The sequence below is a fragment of the Micromys minutus genome (genome assembly GCF_963924665.1).
Source record: "Micromys minutus genome assembly, chromosome: 2".
Classification (NCBI taxonomy): domain Eukaryota; kingdom Metazoa; phylum Chordata; class Mammalia; order Rodentia; family Muridae; genus Micromys; species Micromys minutus.
In genome coordinates this window covers 2000001-2017676 of record NC_137971.1, presented here as the reverse complement: position 1 = coordinate 2017676, position 17676 = coordinate 2000001, and the positions used below count along the sequence as shown (strand labels likewise).

Below are 17676 nucleotides of genomic sequence, written 5' to 3'. Positions count from 1 at the left end.
AAGCATGTATGAGGTACATACAAATGTGCCCCCCAGGTTCACCTCCACATACAGAACAACTGAGCTTTTATTTTTCCCTGTGGAGAGTCTGTGAAAAGCCTAGGAAGAAGCTACAGTGCTGTGCAAAATTAAGGTACACACCAGCTCAATCAGGTAGAATGCACAGTTTTTAAAGATTTATTATTTATGTGTATACGTGTGTCTTGGTGTGTGTATATATATGTGTATGAGGGTGTCCTCAAAGGATGGGAAAGGGGGGCAGTTTTCCTTAGGACTAAAGTCACTGGTGGTTTTTAGACAACTGATGTGGGTTCTGGGAACTGAACTCAAGTCCTCTGGAAGACTTGAAAGGACTCTTAACTGCTGAGCCATCTCTCCAGCCTTGTGAAACACAGTTCTGCAGAGTACATGGAATCCACACTCCTTCAGTGTCACCTCCTCTTTGGAAGAGTTAAAGCACAGAGAAAGCCATATGTGCATCAGCCCAGGCTTTCTGGAGACTTAAACTACAACCAATGGGGTAATTAAAGGTTGATACAATGCCTTGAATACTTGAGCAACTTCTAGCTGAATTGAATTGTTTTAGTTACATTATTATAATAATTTTGATACACTTTCCCCTCTATTAAAATGTAACTAGCCAGAGTCCTCACTGGCATCTCAATACCTCAGGAGTCATCACAAAGGGCGGCTGAAGCAAAGCTTCCTCTCTGCTGCATGTGTTCCTGGCAAAGTGGCTTCAGACACAAAGTCAGGAGACCTAGCAGAGACACCCACTCCCTGTCACCAACTCATGAGTCATGGCACTGCACAATCCTCTCTCTCTGTGACTCTCCAGATTGGCTTTTCTTTGGAAAGAGAAACATTCTGGAAAACTTGCTCAACACCACATGAGGACAAAGTACATTGATGTGGCACTTTGAAGACAAACAAGTAAAAATACATCTGAAAAATCCTCCTAGTGTGAATTTCTTTCTCAAAACCCCTGGAGCACGTCCCAACCAGTAGTGACCTAGTTGGCAGAGTGCTGGCCAAGCACACACAAGGTCCTGGGTTCAAAGCCTAGTGCCACAACAACTGGGAACACACAAAGTCCTGGGTTCAATGCCTAGTGCCACAACAACTGGGAACACACAAAGTCCTGGGTTCAATGCCTAGTGCCACAACAACTGGGAACACACAAGGTCCTGGGTTCAAAGCCTAGTGCTACAACAACTTGGAACACACAAAGTCCTGAGTTCAATGCCTAGTGCCACAACAACTGGGAACACACAAAGTCCTGGGTTCAATGCCTAGTGCTACAACAACTGGGAACACACAAAGTCCTGGGTTCAATGCCTAGTGCCACAACAACTGGGAACAGTAGCACTTGTCTGTAATCCCACTCTTCGGAAAGGCAAAGACAAGTAGATCAGGAAGATTTCAAGGTTATCCTTAGCTGCACATCAAGTCTGATGGCAACCTGGGCTGAATGGGACTGTCTCGAGGAAGAAAACAAAACCAAAAGCTACCTTTCTCAAACTTTAAAGTGCTAAAATTCAAGCCAAGAGAGTCTTCTGCTAGAAGGTTCAGTCACTAAACACTAGGGAGTTTGGTTTTGCTGTAGCAAGAACACCTTGATTGGAGTCAAAGAGTTAGTCTCTTACCAGAGAAAGAACACAGGTTTTGGAATGTTAAAGAAACTTCACATGTCTTTTTGAAGAATAAGAGTGACACCAACAACAACACCAACAACAACAACAACACCCTTACGCTAGTACAGAATTCACAGCAATACTCCAACAGGAAACAGAATGGAAAAACACATAGAAAAGTGTAAGAAAATTGCATTAAAACTTTAAAATATGGTTGGCAAGATGGCTCAGTGGGTGGAGGTGCTAGCTGCATGAACCTGAAGACCTGAGTTAAATCTCAAGAGCCCATGTCAGTGGAGGGAGAGAACATGCACAACACACACAATCACACATATACACCATAGAGGACACACACAATACAATCACAGATACACACCATAGAGAACACATGTAACATACACAATCACAGATACACACCATAGAGAACACACAATACAATCACATATATATACCAGAGAGAACACACACCACACACACAATCACAGATACACACCATAGAGAACATACACAATACAATCACATATACATACCAGAGAGAACACACACCACACACAATCATATATATACACCATAGAGGACACACACAATACAATCACAGATACACACCATAGAGAACACACACAATACAATCACAGATACACACCATAGAGAACATACACAACACACACAATCACAGATACACACCATAGAGAACACACAATACAATTACATATACATACCAGAGAGAACACACACCACACACAATCATATATACACCATACAGAACACATACAATGAAGCCACCAAACCCAGTCACTACTGCTGATGCCAAGAAGTGCATGCTGACAGAAGCCTGATATGGATGTCTCCTGAGAGGCTCTGCCAGAGCCCTGATACAGGTGAGAATGGTTGCAGCCAACCATCGGACTGAGCACGGGAACCCCAATGGAGGAGTTAGAGAAAGAACTGAAGGAGCTGAAGGGGTTTGCAACCTCATGGGAAGAACAATATCAACCAACCAGAACCCCCAGAGCTTCCAGGGAATAAACCACCAACCAAAGAGAACACATGAGGGAACCCATGGATCCAGCCATATATGTAGCAGAGGATGGAATTGTCTGGCATCAAACAGGAGAAGCCCTTCATCCTGTGAAGGTTTTCCCAGTGCAGGTGTTAAGGTGGGAGTGGGTGGGTGGGAGGGAGAGCATCCTCACAGAAGCAAGGGGAGAGGAGAACCAGGAAAGGGGATAACATTTGAAACGTAAATATATAAACTATCCAATAAAAACAAAAAAAAAAAGAAAAAACATACAACACACACAGTCACATACACACACCACACAGAACACACACTATTACATACTATAGAGAACAAACACAATTACATATACACACCATAGAGAACACATACAATCACATACCTAAGAGAACACACGAAAAACAGGAAATCACAGAGAACACACACAATCACATCCACACACCATAAAATAAGTAAATTTTCTAAAAAATATACTATATAGATGAAAAATTTAGGAACCTGGCTCTGGAGACAACTGACTCTTCTTGTTAAGAAAGAACGGGCTTTGGTTTTGTTTTAAATAAATGAATACGAGAACAAGGGAAGCTCTCAGTTTCTGTTCTATGTGTTCAGAAGTGGCTGTGTTTTTTAAATAAGCACATGAACTCCTGTTGTGATAAAATTCATAAAACAAACTTGGGTGTTTATTTAGAAAACTGTGAACAGAAGCTCCTCATCTTCCACATACAACTGTCTCTTGTACCAATCCGGTGCTGGGCACAACATTGCAGTGAGCCTCCCGTGAAACAAGCCTCATGCCATTAGAGGAGGTCATGTGACAAAGCTCGAGTTTTCCTTCTCAGCAACGGAGGTTTAACTCTCAGGATGGAGCTTAAATGCAGATGTCGACTTCTGTTGTATACATACCTACTCCCAGTCACAGAGGCCTCCCAGGCTGCCTTCCCCTCCCCATGCTGGTTCAGCATGGTGCCTGCACTGTCCCCACACCTTAAGGACCTGGTCAGGTGACCCTTCAGAAATCCTTCACCTGTGTGTCTTTCTACTAGATTCTCCTCTCTTCTCTGCCACTGTGGGGCCTCCAGTTGTCCTTTGTATTCTGACATATTATGCAAACAACATGCAGGAAATGAAAACATCTTAGTAAGACCCTGCAGTTTGCACCACACTCAATCAAACTTGTCAGCTTCACAACTAAGGTCTCCATGTCTTCCCTACCTACCCTCCCCAAGGTCAATTTACCTGCACCATTTATAATCACAAAGAGTATGTTCCAGAGGGCTGGGACACACTTCAATTCTTTTTCCTTTCTTACAAGTCAACAGAAAACAATATTTATCTACCTTTCCTCAAACTCTCTGAATAAAATTAATCACAATTATTTCAAATCAGATAAGCCTAGATTAGACCTTCTGTGGAGGTCAATGTTAGCCCAGCTATGCTAAGGCACAAAAACACAAAACAAAAACATAATGTAATATAATTAATATAATATAATATAACATAACAGGAACATAATCTGATTTTCAAATGTCACTCTTGCAACATCCTGTCTTTTTTCTCTACCTTGGATACCTCTTCCTGGACCACTTTCAGTTTCTGAGCTGTCTCCCTCAACACAAGGTTCTTTACACTCAGGCTCAAAATTCCAACAGAGATGGAGCGCTTGCTCAATGAAGCTCGATGTTTGAGTTCAGCTATCCGGTGACAGGTCATTCCCCTGGAAACCAGCTCCAGAGCCACAGAATACCCAATACTGCCGTGTCAACAAGGTCAGGTGGAGCCAGAGAAGCTCAAAGCTTATCTTTAGCCTGAGAGGCAAATCATTACACTGGCGAATGACTGAAGTAATGGTGTACAACATGCCCATGTCGCATTAGCAATGGAAGAATCACCTCACAGAACGAGAGCAACAGACAATGACCAGGGGAGAAAGGCATATACTATGACACCGTTACTTAAGATGACACTGACACACAGCCCAGACTCTCAAGGCTATCTGCTAGGCATTCTGCACTCCAGCTGGTCAGTCACCACATGAAAAGCCTCTGTGGAAAGCCTTTTCCCTGTGTAGCATTTTATTGACTACAAAGGACTCTTAAATGCTACTCTATTTTGGCTGGGAGGAAAGCTCAATTTATAAAGTGTTTGCTGTACAAGTATGAAGAATTAAGTTCCATTCCCCAGAACCCCTGCAAAAATTGGGGGCACGGTGGCAAATGCTCATAATCTTGGAGCTGGAAAATTAGACAGGCAGATTCCAGGAACTCATTGGCCAGCCAGCCTACCATATGAGTGATCCCCATGTTAGTCAGAGATGCTGTGGACAGTGACTGAGGAAGGCCCCTGATACTGATCTCCGGCCTCTATGTGAGTACACATACATGTACACACATATTCCACTGTATTCTAAAATCTCCCTGATTCAGTTTACATGGACCTCTATTTTATAGACAGTGGAAGTGAAGCCTTTAGAGGTCAGGGACAGCTTGGAGGTTGTGTACAGTGACAGACACAGCAAATTCCCCATTCCATGTCTTCCCCACAAACATCAGCAGATTTAAAGTCACAGTGTAGCAGCTTCCACCTAGCCAGGATGCTTTGTTTAAAACCTCCAAGTTCTATTCAAATATTTTCTAAAATCGTCAGTCAACACCTAACGGCTGTTAGGTACACCAGGAAAATTTGATATACATGTATCAGCTGTGATACTAAGTATCTAGGCAGATCTAAGTGTCTAAGTGTGATACTAAGTATCTAGGTAGATCTAAGTGTCTAAGTGTGATACTAAGTATCTAGGTAGATCTAAGTGTCTAAGTGTGATACTAAGTATCTATGTAGATCTAAGTATCTAAGTGTGAACTAAGTATCTACATAGATCTAAGTGTCTAAGTGTGATACTAAGTATCTAGGTAGATCTAAGTGTCTAAGTGTGATACTAAGTATCTAAGTGTGATACTAAGTATCTAAGTCCTGGGTCACCATCTCCTTAAAATTAGTCATTGGTGGTGGAAAGGTCACATGGCTCTCTTGTAGGTCCCTACAAACTTTATAATGGCTACTGAAATGAGTTGTGGAAGAGTCTACCTTCCACGCTCGGAGCACCGCAATCCATTGCCCTTCGTATCTGACGGCATGCAACTTGTTTTGCCCACAGGTGTTCTGCTGAAGATCCCTGTTCTCAGCAGCATACCCACCTCCTGTGCAAAAGACTCTGCTTTCTTTCGAAGGTCCTTCTCCAGTTCCAGGTTCACCTGCAGCTCCTCATACTCTTCAACTGCTAACATGGACACTTAAACAGACAAAAGAAAGAACAAAGAACGTCAACGGGCTGTGCAAGATGACCAGCAGCTTGTGTGGAAAGGATTCTGCATGAGGCACATGGGGCTGTCCTCTGTTTCTGACTGGTGCAGACTGATGAGCTTTGTGAAGCTTAGCATTGTGAATGAAAAACTTGAAACCAGCCACGCTCCTAGCCTCAACTATGCACATGCTAAAAGCGAATCATGACATACAGAGATGTGGTTGCGAGTATGTTCTTCATACCACTGGGGAAACACCAAAGGGCTTGGAAAATACAGCGCAAGAAATATTACTCTGCCATCAATCGCATTATGAGAGAAACGTAAGGAATGACCTGTTACATGTTTTCAAATAAATGTACTGTAAAAGTCGGTGCAAAATGAATACATTTCTGGGCTTTTTTTTTTTTTTAAGATTTCATTTTATGTGTATAAATTTGCTGCCTACAGGTCTGTGTGCCACATGCATTCCTGGTATCCACTGAGGTGAGAATGTGTCAGATCCCCTGGAATTGGAGTTATAAGTGGTTCTGAGCCACAATGAGAGTGCTGGGAACTGAACCCGGGTCTTCTGCAAGAGGACAGAAGTGCTGTTAGCCAGTCTTCTCTCCAGCACCCCCATTTCTGTCTTTTAAGCCACAGACAACCAAAACAAAACATATCCTAGATCTTAGGCATTTCACAGGGCAGGCACACATGACAGGTCAACAGATGTGTGCAAGATGTAGTCAGGGCTACTTAGTGAGGCCCTGCCCCTTTCCTCAACCAAAAAGAATTGCTCTAGGAAAGGCCCTGTCAAAGAAAAGCAACGTGCAACCGTTGCCGCTTTTGACATTTTGTGGCCTACTTTGTTAAATAACGATGCGGACAGGACGCAGGGAGCCGTGACGCCATTAGGGAGCCGGCACAATGCAAGCAGACAGCCACTGAAGAGCCTCACTCTGAGCCGCGTCGTATCAATAAACTCCCCACCAAGACACTCTTAATGGCTGCTTTCACACTCTGTTCCACTGGGGTACTTCAATCCTAACTGACTAAGGACAGGTTTGCTGCGTAATGACATAGAATTTCAAACTCTGTTCTTCATAAACTACTGCTTCCTCAGACAGAAGCAGAACAGTCTAACTCAAGTAAAGTAATGTAAGTGGCGGTTTGTGCTGGGAATTGCAGGTCCCTGAGGACTAAATGACTTTCAAACCTATTTTAAAAAAAAAGAAATGCCATGAAGAGAACAATGAAGGCCATGAGTATCTGAAGCCCCAGGCAGGACGATCGGCTCTCCTTTTCTCTATTCGGAACACTGTAATGAAAAGTGAATTTTCCCGTGTCTAGGTTTCTCTGACCCAGATTCTGAAAGAAACTCTCCTGGTCCTGGTGGCCAGTTCATGTGTCCCCACTTCTTTCTAGACAGGGGCTTCCTGGAGACAAGACCCATGTGGTGACTCATAGTCTGCACTGTACAGAGTGCAGTCTGCATGCACTGAGGTGATCTGCACTGTACAGAGTGCAGTCTGCATGCACTGAGGTGATCTGCACTGTACAGAGTGCAGTCTGCATGCACTGAGGTAAGACCTGAAGAAGACCTGCCATCTCGTCCCTCTCTCTGACTTATCTTCCATGCCCTTTAAGCCACATGACAGATAAGAAACACCGCAGGAAAGCCCTGTTTGTGCCCTGTCTTCTAAGCTAGGACACCAAGTGGCTTGGGGACAGGCCATAGGGAGGACAAGAAACATATTAATCCTCTGCTGTGGCTTAGATGTGGTGTGGCCTCCAAAGACACACACACTGCAAGTTTGGTCCCCAGCGTGTTAGTATTAAGATGTGGAGAAACTTTAAGAGAAGAGTTTACTGCCAGGTAGACCAGGACCCCTCTTTCCATGAGATCTCTCTTTGGAATCCCGCACTTCTACTATGACTCGATACCCACTATGGTAGGACCCCATCAAGGAGACACAAGAACATGGTGGCGCTGTTCTTCTGGATAACATCTGAACCTAGAAACCTGTATTTTAAAGTGCCCATCCTTAGGTAGCTTATGAAAGCAACAGCAATAACAAAACAGACTGATACAGTCCTTCCCCCCAGAAAGACTTTTGCAGAGACTTCACTATTGCTCCCTGCACTAAACTTCGACATTATAGCCAGCACACATGAGGCTTGTGCCCTGTTTAACAGTAAGGATGAGATGCTGACCAAATAATGTGGTATCTTCTCTTGAAGTAGTGGTTGGAAGCATCTCCTACATAGACAGGTCCCATTCTCTGCACCACTAGATACGTTTTTAAGTAACTTGTCTAAATGGTTATAAATCCCTTGCTGTGTTGGTCACTAGAGGCTCGGAGTCATATTTCAGACACAAAGAATTATATAAGACACCAAAGCAAGGGAACACTTGGCATGTTATTCTTTTTTTAAAAACAGTCTCAGTATGCATCCTTGGTTGGCCTGGACTTCACTATGTTATGTGGCCACACTGTGTTCCAAACTCACAGAGATCCAGGCCCGTTGTCTACATTCTCTTCATTTAAAATATTAGCATGTTTCTGGAGCTTTCTGAACTGCTTCTAGATTCTGATTTACTGGTTCATCAGGTGCTAAGGGGGCAAAAACAGCCATAGTCCCACAATACACAGAGGACAGACATGCATGTGTTTGAAGTTTCAAAATGGGGTAGTTTCAAGTCTCCTAAGGGAAATGGCTTTTGCTGAATTTTTTAATGCAATGTTTGCAGTATGTGCACTTGCAGTGTGTGTACTGTGCATGCATTTGTATGTGTGTATGAAAACCTGAGGTTAACTCTAGGTATCTGCTGTCTGTCTGTCTGTCTGCCTGCCTATCGTTATCTATTCTATCTTTATATATTTATTTATCATCTCTATCATTGATATATCTCTATCTATCTACCTGCCTGCCTGTCTGTCTGTCTGTCTGTTTTCAGGCAAGGTTTCCAGGGTCTCTCACTGGTTTGAACCACATCAATTCAACTAGGCTGGCTGGACAATATGCTTCAGAGATCCTTCTGTCTCTTGCTTTCTCAGTTCTAGGATTACAGAAATACTCTGGTGGTTTTTTGTTTTGTTTTGTTTTGTTTTTGTTTGTTTTTTTATTTTTTGAGAGTATGTTTGATAGAGTTTCACTATGTAGACCAGACAGGACTGAAATTCACTATGTAGACCAGGCTGGTCTCACACTCACAAGAGATATGCCCCTCAAGTGTTGGGATGAAAGGTATATGCCCACCATCCTTGGGTGGAAATCCCTTTTAAATTTCCTCAGTAACAATATAACAGACATGAGACAGAGTCACCACTGAGCAAACACAACCTTGGAGAAAGATAAACTCTGGGCACGTGCAAGCAAAACAGGCTGGAGGAAACAAAGACTGCAGAGACCTACCTCTGTTGCATTTTTCTAAGACCTTCCTCTGCTCAAGAACTTCCGAATTCAAAACAGCTTTTTCTTGCTTGACTTTATTTACCTACAAATGTAAAATGCAAAGGAGAAAAAAGAGCACCAAAAACTGTAAATGAGACATAATGAGGCATGGGACCCTCAAACAGCTGCTTGGCTTTCAACATGGAAGTTTACATTCCTTGCAGGGTAAAGTGGCAGTGTTCACTAGCTCCTTCACCAAAAGCATGAAAGCTCTTCTGTGAGTCAGAGGTGGGGCTTCAGACCATACCAGAGCATAGTTCACTTACATAATTAAATTGGCATCGGGCCCTCCCTATACTAGATAATGTTCTAGTCATCCAATCATATTTTTAATGCAAAATTCAAGTTGCGGTCACTCACAAAAATACACCTATCACTTAACAGGACAGTAAGTACTCAACTTTAGGCTCCAGTTTGAACTTTGATTTTATTTTGAAAAGATGCATATATTGATTTCTTTTAAAGATAGCTTCAAATTTTGACAACTTTCATCTTAATAAAGTGTACCTGAGATATTCTTTCCCAAACTGAAATTTCTGGAATAACGTTTCTAATACCAACCAGTAGAAAAGAATGCCACACAGCAGTTTTTTAAAAATGCAAAGCTACCCACGTAGAGGAGGGTAAATCTCAAATACACTGTGCTGAATTTTAAGAGACACTTATGTATAGTGAACCCAAACATGCTGGAAACAACCTGTACTGATCTAAGCATGTAAAATCACACAGGAATGATAAACACCACGTTCAGAACAACAGCTGCTTAGGGAGCTGGGTATGGCGGGAGGAGGCAGCTGTGGGGTGGTATCCAGAGTTTTGCCCTGGTTGTGCTGGCTAGCTGTGGGTTAGACTGAGCAGATGACTATAAGCTCACTTTTCCTGCTTGATTCCTTGTTAGATGTCTAAAACACTGACAATAAAAACAGCCAGTGAATTTTACCCAAGGCTCAGAGAATGGTAACAGGAAATGTTCCCTTTTCCTCTCCTGTCCTGAACACAGCCCTGGATCCATCTCCAGAGAGTCCACAAACTGGTTTCTCTTCAGTCCCTCCAGGTTGCCTCCCCCCCCCCCAACCACACTGCATCATTTTTGTATGTGACAAAGAATGGAGCTGAGCAGGAGGGAGCTGACCAGGGGAGGTTGTGCACTGATGGACCCCTTAGGCCAGCTGGGGTTACTACAAAGCACTGGTTGGGAAACTCTGGGCCACAGAATCCGAGACCCATGGACACAAGTTAAAACGAGGTTGTGAAGGCAGATCCTTGAGACTTTGTTACAAATGAAAGGCAACAGAGTGACCCAGTGCTTACAGGCAATTCAAGAGAAGGTGCTCCTACATCACCCCTTAAATCTTTCTTCCACTTATCCTTTTTGTTCTGTGGGAGGGACACACAGTGATAGCCCATCCCCCCAGTGAGCTGCCTGTCTGAAGGCTAGCTACTCTCATTTCTCTTCACCAGGGTAATAGAGCGTGTGATCTGACAGCGTGGACCCCACACACTGGTGCTGCCTTACAGCCTAACCGGCTAAGCTGGGGAGTGATGTATGTTCACGCCTTGCTCTGTACCTTTTCTGAATGGCAGAAATGGGCGGGAGGGGTGATATAAGAGCTGGCACATGATGCCTGCAGTAAAAATCCACCTATGTTATAGGAATGTGTTTTTGTTTTAATCCCAAGTGTAGCATAAGAGGCTGCTTCAGAACAGGTGATTGTGATTTGCCTCATGCACTAGCAGGGGTGTGATTGTTGAATTCTGAGAACTCCAAAGAGGGTAAATGGAATAGCTCCTCAGAAAGGGGAGGCAGCTGCTGCTCCTGCCTGCTGCTCCTGGTGGCTGTTGTGGTTTGTCAAGTAAGAGGGAAAAAAACAAGAAGTTTAAGATATCCTTATGACAAAGACTAAACTGGACCCAAGGAACCCAATGCCCCTAAGCAGCAGGAAGTAGTCCAAAGAGGTCTAGGCTCCCTCTAACCTTTCTCCTACCTAGTGTTGGGGGGGAGGGGGGGAAGAAGGGAGTAAGATGGAATAAGGTTTGGAAGGGAAGTAGATGTCTAAGAACCTAATAAAATAGTTAAAAAAAAGAAATGCTAACATGCTAGTATCAAAAGCTAGCTTTTAGTAACATCTTTGTAACTTACCCAACCCAAATAACCCATACATTTAAAAGCCAAAGACCTGGCCCACAGGCCTAAGGTGCCTACCTCCTCCATCACCTCCCCAAGTTTGCTCTTGAGACTTTCCAGCTCAATGGCTAACACCTTCTTTTCTTCCTGAACAGACACAATTTGATCTCGAAGCTCTGTAATTTTAAAGAAATGAAATGAAAATAAGCTTTATTTTACTTTTTACTTATGAAACAAAATAACAGGTTTTCTTACAGTGTTCTCATTTCTTTGTTTTGGGAGGTCCTCTCCACCTTCCCCTCCTCACTTGAACTCTTTAGTCCCCAGCCCTCCCCCTGAGCCTTTCAGCCTCCCTCCTCTTCATGAAAACCTCATTTTCCCCCTCATGGACCTTTATAACTTATGCCTGTCAACTTACACACATTTCTCTAAAGATACACCAAGATAAAAGAGATTCTAGGATCTGCAAATGAGACAGAACACAGGGTATTTGCCTTTCTGAACCTTACCTCACTTAAAGTAATATTTCCAGTTCCATCATTTTTCCTACAAATTCCAATAATTTCATGTTCCTTTCTATTGCTGTGCGTACGTGTGCAAGTACTCATGTATGTGACTGTTACATGTGTCAGCACACATGTATAAATCAGACACAGCTGGCTGTAGGTTCTTACCTTCCAACCTGTTTGAGCCAAGGCTTGCTGCTGCTCACCTGAGTACGCCAGGCTAGTTGGCCCGTGAGCTTCTGGTCTCTAACTCTAATGTCCTGGGAGTGCTGCAGTTATAGAAATGTGATACCCTGACTTTCTTGGCATGGGTTTGGAGACTAGAACTTTGGGCCTCATATTTGTGCAGCAAGTGCATTGCCCCCAGTCATCTCCCCAGCCAATAAGTAAAATTTTCTTTACAGCTGAATAAAATTCCACTGAGTATGCATTACATTGTTATTATCCGTTCATCTTTGATGGACAGCTAATTCTACCTCCTTCCTATTGAGAATATAGTGGTAGACATGGATATTCACGTCTCTATGATGGATGCAGGCCCTTTGGTATGATGTAACTGGGTCACTTGGTAGTCCTTGTATGTATGTATGTGTGTATGTATGAATGTATGTGTGTATGTTTGTATGTATGTGTATTTATTTAAAGATTTATTTATTTTATGTATGTGAATACACTTCAGCTGTCTTCAGACACATCAGAAAAGGGTGTCCCTATTACATGTGGTTGCGAGTCACCATGTGGTTGCTGGGAACTGAACTCAGGACCTCCGGAAAAGCAGTCAGTGCTCTCAACCTCTAAGCCATCTCTCCAGCCCTCTCCAGCCCCCCTACCTGGTAGTCCTCTTATTTTAATTTGGAAAACAAAAACTACACTTTACCCTCCACTGATTTCCAGGATCGTTGCACCCAAAATAAATTTATTTTTTAAAAGAAAACATGAATCTCATTAAAAGAACTAAAAATACAGCTTTGTGGTCAGTATTAATCTGACAAAGAGAAAAGCAAACCAAAACAGAGGACAATGGGAACATCACACGAAGGCCCACTCCAGCCACATAGAAACTGACACGGTGTAGGCTCAACAATATCACCACGTTAAAGGGACCGAAATGAACTTTCTACATAGTCTATCAAACACCACATTCTAAAGAAGCTGCCTGGCATTTTAGGAGTGAAAGAATTTGTCGGCTTTCAAGCAGAGATAAGTTTCTCTCTCATGGTAGCCACATGCTCTTGGTACCATGTGCCGTAAACCGGTGGCTGACTGGATAGTTAATAACCTGGAGATTCCAAGTTTAGGAAAATGAAAATCAGGACTTGAAAATGTAAAGAAGCCATTTCCTCCCAAGAGCCGTGGGTTTTGTTTATTCATTTAGTTTTATTACATATCATTATGACGTAAGGAAAGTATGCTACCAGGCTGGAAAAGAACCATGTGACAGCGGTGTTTAAAGTGTCCATTGACTAACACGGGCTTCTGAAGCTACAGCTTGGCCTGCTGCTCTGCTGGGTTTTGTTTTTAAATGCTTTTCAATTCCTACCCTTCTCCAAGGGAAAGAGAAAAAAAACACATTACATCATTATTTATAAGTTGAATTTTTTTTCATGAACTCAGCTTGAAGTTCTGAGATTTGGCTCTAAGTCACTTTCTCCACTAGCTGACTAATTCCACAAAGAAGAACATGAGACCGTATTGTTCAAGGCTTCACAGACGGGAGAACAGTGAACAGAGGAGACTTTGGTGTCCTCATCACTCCACTCCCAACTGGTATCTCTTTTTTGTCTTAACAGAAGGGGTTGAGAAGTGAGGTCAGGGAGCACCTCCCTTCTGAAACTTTACCTCCCAGGCAAAACAATAAGCGTGACTTTTGATCATGAACCAAGGTGCACTTGTTGTTGGACCTATAACAGAGACCCAGACAAATACAGGGTATTGGCTGAACCCATACACAGCCTTTGTGCTGGGAATTGAATCTTGGGCTGTACATGTGATAAGCTCTCTTCATACCTGCGTCTTCTACCAGCCAAGTCAGAGATGGTTTTAACTACACTTATCTTTCAGTCAGCAAAAGTAAAGTCTTACAGCTGCAGCGTGTGGTACACACATGTACACACAGGCCAGACACCCATATATATAAAATAAAACAATTCTAAAAAATAAAAATAAACCATGATATGAACTCTTAACGCTACGGTAACTTACCATTTCTAGCCAGGGCCACATTTCTGAAGGGGCCTTGTTTCAAACAAGAAAGCAGCCCACAAAGCCAGAAATAGATGCTACTGTGATTCTCACTTAGACTCAGTTTCCCCTGACTGCCCTGGCTAATGAAGTCAGAAACGTTGAGGCTAGGAGCCAGTCATCAGTATTCTTAAAATTCTTTCAGTGTGTGTGCATGGTGCATGTGGTACATGTGTGTATAGGTACATGTTTGTACATGCGTGTGGACATACGTGTGTAAAGAAGCATTGCTGCTAGGACTCAGTCATCAGTATTTTCAAAAATTATTTCACTGTGTGTGCACAGTGTATGTATGCACATGTGTGAATAGGTACAAGTGTGTGCACATGTGTGTATAGGTACATGTGCATGCAAAAGCATTTGTAAAGACACAAGGAAAGTGTCTGTCTGTCATTCTACACCCTCCCCCCTTGACACTGGGTCTTGTGTTAAAACTAGAGCTCGCTGGTGTTCTTCCTGGAGTGGCTGTAGCGAGCCCAGGCCTTCTGTGGCCATGCCCGATCTCCCAACCCTCGTTCTCGTTTTACAGGCATGTCCATCTGTGCAGGTGTTGATGTAGGTGCCGAGGATTTGAATTCAATTCCTCATCATTGCTCAGAAAGTGCTCTCACCCGCTCAACCATCTCCCCAGTCCTCATGGAATTCTGCTGTTGCATCAGAGGCGGGAAGCCCCGTGCTGGCAGAAACCACACTCAGTTGCAACACTGGAGTCCCACCTTTGATCTGCTTCTGACACTGGATAGACATACAGGTCTCTGCTACAGCATCCGTGTCGGTGGCCGTGTCGTCATCGTCAATGTTTATCTCCTCTGTTATTACGTCTGGCCCCAGTTTGGCCATGTATAGCATGCTGATTCTTTTCAGGGTTTTATTTTCTTTATTTAGCTGAAGGTAACCCAGAAAAAAAATGGTTATTTTATCAACCATTCAAATGAACATGTTGGATTTTTAGACAATAAATGAATTAAGTATATTTTTTGGTCTGACATACTCATTAATATTCACAGTAGGATATAATAGGTAGACTTAGTAGTCTCAATAAATAAACTACCCACATGCTTTGATATTAAGTTGATTACATTAAGTGATGCCTCATCCTGAATTACGGCAGCAGGAAGTAGAAATGCTAATTATAAACTTTAAGAAATACATGGGCTGGCGAGGTAACTTAAACCTGAGGACATAAGTTCCCCAGAACTCATGGTGGAAAAAAACAAAACCCCAAAGCCATGCTCTGATACACACATACAGGCCATGCACACACATTCATAGCATGCATGCATGAGTGTACACATACACATACTCTCACACTCACAAACACACATATACATACATACTCATACACACACGCACGTGCAGACACACACACACACACACACTGTGCAAAGACAAAGTCACTGGCCACAGCTAATCAGCCAGAGTTAGCATATAGCCATATTTAGCCAGTCAGCTATCGTCTCTAGAAAGGTGGATGCTGGAAGAAAGGGTTTACACATGTCTAGCCATGAGAGGTGATACCAACTAACAAGACGGGGAGTAGAAGGAATCCTGCAGTAAAAACCCAAAGCAAGTGACACACAGAGAGAGCCAGAAGCTATAGAGAAAAGAGCAGAGCCCCAAATAATTCCCATCTGTTGGGAAAAAGTTACAGGACTTATACAATGAAGTGTCAGTGCATTCTACATAGACATTTTTCGTAGAGAAGGGACTTCATGACTGTTGTCTCATTAACAGGTAACCCTGTGCTGCTCATCCAAAATGTCTGGATCATACGGCAGAGAAGGCGAAGGCAAACCCGAATCACCTCCACTAGCTGAACTCACTACCATATATACACTTACACATGGCTGTACCCGCAGGCACAGCACTCTGAAGAAAGGAGTAAACTTTGGATCGTACAGCCTCAAACGCATGGCTACCTACCAATTGAGCCTGCACATTTGAGCTCAACAGAGGAACTAGCTGCTCTTGTAAGAAAGCAATGAGGTCAAATGATAGCATAAGAATGTATCGTTTGCAGTTTTAAAAGTTTTTATTTTAATTTTGTCAGTGTAGGGAATGTACATAAGAGCAAATGTTCCCACGAAGGCCAGAAGAAGGTATCTGATGCTCTGAAGCTGAGCTGCAGAATGGGGGTGCTAGGAACTGAACTTGAGTCCTCTGCAAGGGCAGCACCCTCGTAACCACCAAACCATCTCTCCAGCTTCCTCGACTCCACTGTTTTTTAGTTTGTTTTTTTCTAAGTCCCAAGAGTTTGTTATAAACATTCTCAAAAACAAACTATGTGCCTATTTTACAAAAGACTTCTTACAGATCTGGAGACCCACAGTGTGTACTAAGGGTTCCATTATAAGAATGGGTTTAGGGGATAGCATAGTGACTGATGAACAGAAATAAATCCATCCATCACCCAGAAGCTCTGCACCATACCAATACGTACACCACACTGCAGCTATGGGACCGACAGACTGGTGGGTAAGGTGCTTGCAACAAAAGCATAAAGACCTGAGTTTGGATCCTCAGGACCTGTGTAAAAACATCAGGACTAGTAGACCACGACTGTGACCCCAGTACCCAGGGATGTAGAGCCAAGTGGGTCCCAGGGACTTGCCGGCCAGCCAGCTTAGCTGAAACAGAATGCTGCAGGTTCATCAAGAGACCCCGTTTCTAAATATTAGGTAGAAAGTAATAGAGAAAGATGCTCAAAGCTGAGGTGATCTCTGGGCTACATACACATGTACATACATCCCTCTCTACACACACGTATACACACATACATATATACATATACACAAGCATACACATATAAACACACGCGCGCACACACACACACGCACACACACACATACTACAAAAGAGTAGAGGAGATAAAATAACTTTTAAAGAAGGCAATGTTTGGACCAACAGTTACAAAGTATCATGAAGTTCCACCCCACCCACCATTCCTTCGCTTATTTTCCACCTTGTCACCTGAGGTGACCAGAGAACAGAACTAATCTGCTCGGAGTCACATAGGCCCCCAGTGACATGATTAGAAAGAAATAAAATGTGCAAATTGCAAGTGCTAGCCCTAAGTCCTTGCCAATCCTAAGAGGCAGGGGTGTCTTCATCTGAATGGATATCATGTTGATACCTTCTTGGGCACTAGATTCAGTGACACCAACCTGGACCGAATACATTGTTTCTCTGCTTGTCCCAGAAGAAGGAAAGGGAAGGAAAGGAGCATCTAATATACCAGACTGGAAACTCCAGGGATGGGTAGGCAGTGTGAGGAGACCCATTCTATCAAAGCAACAACCCATAATGCTGTGCACGCATCAGACAAGTAGCAGGAAAGAAGTTGATGTGGAAATTCCTATTTAGGTTCTGATTCAGTATCTTGTGAATTTTAGTGCGGTGTCATTATGCAAACAAT

The 17676-nt window shown here is 43.1% G+C and overlaps 1 protein-coding gene across 1 annotated transcript in view; it reads right to left on the bottom strand.

Moving 5' to 3' along the window:
* Positions 1-17676, bottom strand: part of SHTN1 (shootin 1) — a gene marked incomplete at its 5' end in the record, with an annotated part of 105197 nt that overhangs the window by 49802 nt on the left and 37719 nt on the right. Inside the window, 4 exons of the mRNA XM_080911736.1 lie at positions 5847-5941; positions 9351-9432; positions 11593-11690; positions 14978-15146. Of these exons, the coding sequence (XP_080767862.1) occupies positions 5847-5941; positions 9351-9432; positions 11593-11690; positions 14978-15146 (444 nt within the window). The remainder of the gene's footprint in view (positions 1-5846; positions 5942-9350; positions 9433-11592; positions 11691-14977; positions 15147-17676) is intronic.